This window comes from Medicago sativa, chromosome 5, assembly GCF_051527215.1.
Source record: "Medicago sativa cultivar Bolivia chromosome 5, Bolivia_mono, whole genome shotgun sequence".
NCBI lineage: Eukaryota > Viridiplantae > Streptophyta > Magnoliopsida > Fabales > Fabaceae > Medicago > Medicago sativa.
The window spans coordinates 72,526,517-72,534,560 of record NC_140753.1 but is presented as its reverse complement, the minus strand read 5'-3'; the positions used below and the strand labels follow the sequence as shown (position 1 = coordinate 72,534,560).

Below are 8,044 nucleotides of genomic sequence, written 5' to 3'. Positions count from 1 at the left end.
TTTTGATTGTTCCGTTAATATATTTTTGTTGTGGCCTCTTAAAAAAAAAGTTTACTAATACATTTTACACACATTTTAAATGCGAATAAGTGGGGTGTTCGGGGTTGAACTCTAACCTCTGCATGTAATATGCAATATTTCTACCAACTGAGCTAAGCGAAGTGATAGTTATTACTCTACCATTTTTCAATTTTTTTTTCTTTCTAATAGCCTTAATAAATGATAATTTTGTAAAGTAAATTATAATTTCTCTTTTTTCTACAATTTCAACTTGTGGGAAATTATTTCTTTGACATATAATTTTTTTTTGTGGTGGCCGGGGTTTGAACCCGGACCTTACATATTTTATGCGCTGTCCATACCAACTGATCTAAATTCACGAGGACACTTTGACATATAATTTGAGAAAGAGGAAGTATTTTGTAAATTTGATTAATGTATTGAATTACTACTTTTTTAAAAAAAAAAATTATAAGTCGTTTTATTTATTTCATATAAATTAAAAAAATATAATTAATCTGATATAAAAAAGAGAAACTATGATTCATTTTACAAAATTATCCTTCATTAACGATATGAAAGCATAAATAAAAAATTGAAAGAATATGAATAAGTACTTTTCCGCGATTACTATCACATTCCAACATGTATTGAATCTATTATTATTAATGAAATGCATTAAGCTTGTTCCTCTCAAAAAAAAAAAAAAAAAAAATGAATAAGTACTATTGAAGGGTATTACCGTAATTGCATCCCACTGCGGCTCGAATTGCGTATGTGGAAGAAAAAGAAGAAACGCAGAAGCATAGAACAAAGAAACTAAGAATGTTGAGAAACTTGTCTGCAACACTAGAATCTACCAAGAGAAAAATCCTAACTTCTTCAAAATGCCGAATTTACCCTCCTCCCTCACCCTACTCCACCGCTCCCGGCGACGACGCCCCACCGAAGCTTCTCGTCGTTCAGCCTCGTCTCCGTTCCGAAAAGCTCTTACAAGCCAAACTCAACGAAGCACTGTGTCTAGCCAATTCACTTGAAGATCAACGTGATGGTTATTTTCACACTGATTTCTTTGATTTGCCATTACCACCGCATGTTATTGTTCAGAATCCTTCTCTTAAAGGACATAAACCTCGTGCAGGTTCGGTTTTTCAACTCAAAAGTTTTTTGTTTTTTTTTTTTTTAATGTAACCCAATTTGTATATTTCATATTTTTTATGTTTTGTAGATACTTATTTTGGACCTGGAACGGTTGATAATATCAAGTGTCATTTAAATGCTGCAGAATCAAAGGTATTAATTTCGTGTTTCGATTTAATTATTTGAGTTTATAAACTGTTACATATAATTAGAGATTGTTTAGATATTGTAAGAAAGATGAACTTTAGAATTGAATGAATGAGAAAAATTTAATTACCATTGATCATAACTAAACTTGTTAAACATAGTTATAAGCTGGTTAGTATTAGTTAAAAATTAGTTGAAGTTTGTTAGTATAGATAGGATCACTGTGTAAAGTATTTCATACACCAAATGTGATTAACTTTTTCTCATTTATTCAATTCTAAAGTTCATTTTCTTAGCTTATTTTCTATTTGTTGGGCTTTACCATGCTTCTGACATGAGAAGTTATGAAAACTGCTTATGACATGCAGTGGCGTTGCCAGGACCCAGGGTCAGGAGGTTCAAAATTTTAAACTTTAATTTATAATAAATATAATAATATATATCCAAAAAATTACATTGTATTCAATTTACAATGTACTCAAAAAACTTCATCCATTCTTTACAAATGTCCCCTACGCAGTGCCATGTTCTGAAATCGTTGAATATTCAACTCATCATCAATTTTGTCCGCCACATCTCTCTCAATATAAGTCACAAGACAATCATTCATCCAATCATCTCCCATTCGATTACGCAATCTAGACTTCACAATCTTCATAGCAGAAAAGGCTCGTTCAACGGTTGATGTGGCAACGGGCAAAATCATTGCTAACTTCAAAAGTCCATAGACTAAAGGATAATCAATATGTTGAGAACTAGATCCTTGCTCATGGGATGGTCTTGATCTTTTTAAAAAATTCTGCATAACTCCTACAACAATCAACACAATAACAAACTTTAAGATTCAATGAGCATGATATAAAAATATGAACAAAAGTTAAAAACATTATCTCAGTACCATGACTGATAAAAGTATGGAAGTATTATGAATAGAAGTTAAAAACAATGTCATAGAATTATAGAAACAGTGACCAAACTATAGTTGATTTACTAATTACTATAGTTGATTCAACAAATAAAAGAAACTACCATTCCAAATAATTCAAAAGATTGAGAAAATAACAAAAGAATTAGCATCGCAAGAAAGGAGATACACATACACAATCCATTGTACACTTTTGGAGGAACATATTTCATTGAAATGATTTATATAAAAAAGGACAGTAAGTCGCTAACCATCCATTCCAATTCTCAGTTCACATTATCACGTTAAACCAATTCTCCAATCAATTTCACAACACAAACATATCATTAGGACCCTCAATTGCATATTCAATCAAACAATTTATCAAAATTGAAGTTATGTAAAAAAATCCCAAATTTAAAAACCCTAAACCAAAGATTTATAATTGATTACCTTGGTGGGAGATTCAATGTCTTTGAAAGCTTTTGAATGTCCCTTTGTGGTTGCACGACGGCAGAGGACGACGAAATAAGGCGGAGAGAGTGGTGGTTCGCGTTGCAACAGATTTTTGAGATGGAGAGAGAGAACTCAATCGAGAATCCGAGACTGTAGATGGTTGGAGGGTAGGCTCGCGAGACTGAAGGTGGAAGGGTTGGATTGTGACGCGGCGGAGTTTGGTGGTGGTGCTGCCATCGGAGTGGTGGAGGTGGAGGAAGAGAGGTTCTCTAAGTTAGGAGTACGTATAGTTAGAGAGAAGTTAGAGAGAGGTTAAAATGTGCAAGTGAGTAAAGTGAAAGTGGTTTGGGTATAGGGCAGCTGGTGCAAAAAAAAAATATGAGCAGGTTCAAAGTGCAAAAAACATAGGGGTATATGTGAAAAAATTAAGATTTGAGGGTTGGCAAGTGCATCCCCTGAGGACTATGTGGACCCGCCACTGATGACATGTCCATTAGTTGTTTTTTAAATTTACTTTTATAAGTTATTTACGTGACTTATGAAAACTGTTTATAGCTTATATGAAAATAATCTGACTATATTTTATGTTTTGTTATAGATAACTTGTACATAATCACTTATATGATTGGTGTGTGTGTGTGTAACAGGGTGAAGTGGATGCTGTGTTTGTTAATGCAATATTGTCTGGTATTCAGATAAGAAATATGGAGGTAAGTTATGCTTGTGTAATTGTTGTTCAGTAAACAATCATTTTCGTCGTTGAATGTGTGAGTTATTGTCGCGGTAGTGCTTGATTCTATCAAAATTACAAAAATATGCATTAGTGCATCTTTCGTTGGTTAGTTGGTATTCAAACGTGTCTTTTGTTTGTTGGTTTGGTCATCGAATGTGGTTTCTCTTAGTCAGCTTGATCCTTAAAATTACTAATAATAAAAGACACACTTGGGGATGCTTTCGTAATTTCAATACATTCAAAGGACTACAGTCACATTGCATCACACATTTAAGGGACGGAAATGACTGTTTACTCAATTTTCATTTAGGAATTGAAAATTGTTTAATTTTGACAATGATTTCTTGTTATTGTTAGAGAGCTTGGAATAAACCGGTGGTGGATCGTATAGGTCTTATAATTGAGATTTTTAATGCTCATGCATTCACCAAGGAAGCTAAGCTGCAGGTATGTTTTGTGGTTTCATTCAGCAATTTGATTGATGCTTGATAGTATTGTATCTTAAATTTGCCTTGTAACTGAGAGTGAGCTTTGACATCTGAGTGTGTAGGCTGAACTTGCAGCTCTGTCATACAAGAAGTCGAGACTTGTTCGTGTTTTAGGCCCTAATGGTCGCTTAACATTTGGTGCTTCTGGAGAAGCTGAAGTTGTCAGTGCCCGAGGGTTGGACTTCTCTTTTTCTTTCCACTAATTTTCTGTTGTTTGATTCTATTTTTGAATTGGAAGAAATGATTATTGTTTTGTTTTTCTAATGTTAATTGATGAATGGGTTAATTGCAACTATGAAATTTGAACTCTGATCGGATCTTTTACTTTTTTGCTTGGACATATTGTTTGGATCACCAAATATTTTATTACTTCACATATTAAGTTTTCTGTTTACATATTGCTATTATGAGGTACAAATGTGGTTGAAAATTGAATATAATTTCTATCACTTTCTTCACCCACTCTTTCTCTTATGCAAAAATTTCTGGAAGAATGTGTAATTCTGTGAATCTATGCATGCACCTAATCTATAGTATCAGTAATTAGTAAATTGTTGAATAGAATTACAGCATCTTACTATAATTCTTGTCAATATCAGGAGAGGAAGTGGAGGCCAAGGTTTTATGAGCGGTGCCGGAGAAACTGAACTTCAGCTTCAGCGGCGAAGGTATAACTGTCATACTAAATTTTCAAGATACATACATTTTTCCTCAAGCAATCTATTCCTTCCTTTTCTTGGCATCTCTTATGGTTTCCTCACTAGTTTGTGTTATTTTTAAAGCTGGTTTTTTCACTTTCTCACTGCATCAAGTCATTGAAAATATTCACTGTAAACGTGTTTGTGGCCACAATAATATTTGGAAGACACGGATGCCAAGAAAAAATGTATGTTATGGGTTTTGTGGTGTTTCAAACTTCCATGCATGCAGATTGCAGGCTTATTTGACATTTACACATTCTTGTCATTATAGTGTAGTTTTGCTGGATATTTTTGTCCTGTCTATGATGTATGAACCACTTGTTAATGTGCAATTACAACATTTTTTATGATCACCTTTTATTACATAATTTGGTCTCTGAATTGTGGAACTCTCTTAGACTCTTAGATAGGAGAAACTATCTGCTGACACAAATTGAAGAGGTTCGCCGTACCCGTGCTGTGCAACGTGCTGGTCGGAAGAGGCAGGGGGGTTCATCTGCACAACGCTTAGCCACTGTTGCTGTTGTTGGGTATACTAATGCTGTAAGTTGTATAAGTATATATGTGTTTGCTATTTACTGTAATTAGACAGCATCGCTGATGTATGTCTTTGTTTTTATTAGGGAAAATCTACATTAGTTAGTAATCTAACGGACAGTGATCTGTATAGCGATTGTCGGTAAAATCCCTTGTACTTACATTTACATCCTTTTTTTTTTAATATTTACTTTATAATGTAAACTTTTTTCCTGTTGCATATATTGCAGACTGTTTGCTACAGTCGATCCTAGATTAAGAAGTGCTGTTCTTCCTTCGGGGTAATGTGACCAGTTCAAAATATTCTAATCTCTTTTTCAGTTCTCTTCTTTTTTCGTACTCTGCTTGATAACATTTGGTACACTTACATATACTTCACTGTTCTAATTTTATTTACAGGAGGAAAGTGCTTTTTAGCGACACAGTAGGATTTATATCTGATTTACCTGTAAAGGTAATGACAAAGGCATGAGCAAATTGCCATGTCAGCATGTTTGTTTATTGGTCTGGTCAATACAATTAGTCAACAATGACACAATTGCCCTTTTCTCTTTTAAATTTTGAAGTTGGTGGAAGCGTTTCATGCAACTTTAGAAGAAGTGGTGGAAGCAGACCTGCTTGTGGTATGATTTTGCATCTAATTCTTACACCAGTTACAAAAACTCATAAATCCCTTATTTGATTTGTCTTCATCACACACAACAGTTTCTACATCATTTCTAGCATTGTGTGATTACTTTTGCTAAAAAATATATAAAAGATATCCTCTTGGAATTGGTCATTTGTACATCATAAGCAACACAACTGACAAATCTATCATTTTTGAAGCATGTGGTGGATTCTACTGCTCCCAATCTTGAAGAGCACCGTATGACGGTCTTCCAAGTTCTTCAACAAATAGGCGTGTCACAAGAGAAGCTTCAGAATATGATTGAAGTTTGGAATAAGGTAAAATGATTCATCTCCCCTTCTACCAAAATGCAACTGCAAGTAAAACAATTTAATGTATATATATATATATCCACTCAATCTCTGAAATGTTCAGATTGATGCTGAAGAAGAGTTCACGGATGTTGATGAACATCTCGATGAAGATGAAGAGGCTGATGAAACTAGTAGCATTGATGGAGAGGAGGATGGGAGCACTGAGACATTAATGGAAGAAAAAGAAGACTATTCTGATGGTTGGTTGTACGAGGAAGATACTACGCTTAACGAAGGCGATTTTTGTTTGCCTTCATCTGCGGCTGACCAACAAATTGAGTCCTCTAATAAAGACAATAGTGTGGAAAATGCCGGCGCGATGCTACCGTCTGGTCCACATGTGAAAACATCTGCCATCACAAGAGTCGGTTTGCAAGAGTTGATGGAACTTATAGATGAGAAACTGAGTAGTCAGGATGAGAAATTGAAGGGTGCACAAGTGGTTGAAAGAAATTTGTTTGATAGAAAATGGAGGCCTTCACATACACAAGATTCTAGCATTGTTGTAAAAAATTAGCTTGTTTTGTTGTGTGCTTTGCTCGTTATTTTTTTGCTACATCTTCATCTTGTTAACAGTCAGTTTTGCTATCATAAAAAAATTATTGGAGCCATTTACGAGACTTACTTTAAACGGTGCAGAGTGCATTATATGTTACATTAGATTGGCTTTTTTTCTTTACTATATTGTGTTGATGATGGGTCCATCCATCCATGCAATTGTTTATATTTTTATGCTTAATTGCAGGATACTTGTTTCAATTTGTCATATCCATGTGCAACTGAAAATCTGAACATTAAAAATACAGATCACGTTTCTCTACTTTCACGCAGTAAGCATTTGATCAAGATCTGAACGGTCTACTTTCACGCAGTAAGCATTTGATCAAGATCGGAACGGTCTAAATAAATTTAAGTTTAGTTTTTGATTTTACTGTAGTGAATCCAATTTATTAAAAGAAAAAGAAATAAAAGCTTAAAACTGTAGTGAATCCAATTTATTAAAAGAAAAAGAAATAAAAGCTTAAAACTGTAGTGAATCGAATTTATTAAAAGATAAAGAAATAAAAGCTTAAAAAGTTCCGTTGCCGGGAATCGAACCCGGGTCTCCTGGGTGAAAGCCAGATATCCTAACCGCTGGACGACAATGGATTTGTTGTTGGGTTCTGTATCAAAAATTATAAAACTAAACCAAAAGTTGTTTTGAATTTTGATTTGGCTAAATAATTTTGGCAACAAAACAATTTCAATTACCACTAGCCAAGCTACCAACTTCAAACATATATCAATTGTCACCTGAGCTGAAATTTCATAATCTTATCATGAGAATACTGTTTAATTTGATCAAAAAAATCAATAATTTTAATTATTAAAAGATCATCTTCTAACTAATTGATCAATCAAAAATATTTTTCTCACCTATAGTTTATGCAGTTAATTTTTATTTACGGTATATTTATTTATTTCAAAGATATTGAAACAGTACTAATAAAATACATGTTTTCTTTTATCTAATTGATTAGTAAAGTGCAGTCTTCTAACTAATTGAGTATTGAAAAGCAGGTATCATGTATATGATTATAGAGTAACTTAAAATTAGAACTAATTGAGTATTGAAAAGCAGGTATCATGTATATGATTATAGAGTAACTTAAAATTAGTGTATTATAAGGCTGCTCAAATATTTTTAGAAGATATTGAGATAAGACAATACTAATAAAATAAATATTTATTTAATTTTAACTAATTGACCAATAATAAATATTTCCCTCATGTATAATTTTTAGTTGTAATCCCTCCGTCTCACAATTATTGTCTCTTTAACATTTTTTTTCTCTCAAAATAATTGTCACTTTATAGTATCAATGCAGCATTTATTATTTTTTTCCACTATTATACCCTTATTTATTGAATTTCATTCAACTTAATTATTCTACTAACTACAATTAATAAGGGT

At 33.1% G+C, this 8,044-nt stretch overlaps 1 protein-coding gene and 1 non-coding gene across 2 annotated transcripts; one reads left to right on the top strand and one right to left on the bottom strand.

The window, feature by feature from the left end:
• The first annotated feature begins 805 nt into the window (after positions 1-805).
• On the top strand, positions 806-6,721 carry LOC146924723 (GTP-binding protein At3g49725, chloroplastic-like). Its single transcript, XM_085709673.1, has 13 exons — positions 806-1,141; positions 1,229-1,293; positions 3,295-3,357; positions 3,738-3,827; positions 3,931-4,043; positions 4,468-4,536; positions 4,968-5,112; positions 5,193-5,248; positions 5,337-5,387; positions 5,506-5,560; positions 5,673-5,729; positions 5,935-6,054; positions 6,152-6,721. The coding sequence occupies exons 1-13, from the start codon at positions 826-828 to the stop codon at positions 6,605-6,607; spliced, it is 1,656 nt and encodes a 551-aa protein (XP_085565799.1). The 5' UTR covers positions 806-825; the 3' UTR covers positions 6,608-6,721.
• A 446-nt stretch (positions 6,722-7,167) lies between these two features.
• Positions 7,168-7,239, bottom strand: TRNAE-UUC (transfer RNA glutamic acid (anticodon UUC)). Its single transcript has one exon. It is a non-coding gene; the product is annotated as a tRNA-Glu (tRNA).
• Between the last annotated feature and the right edge of the window lie 805 nt (positions 7,240-8,044).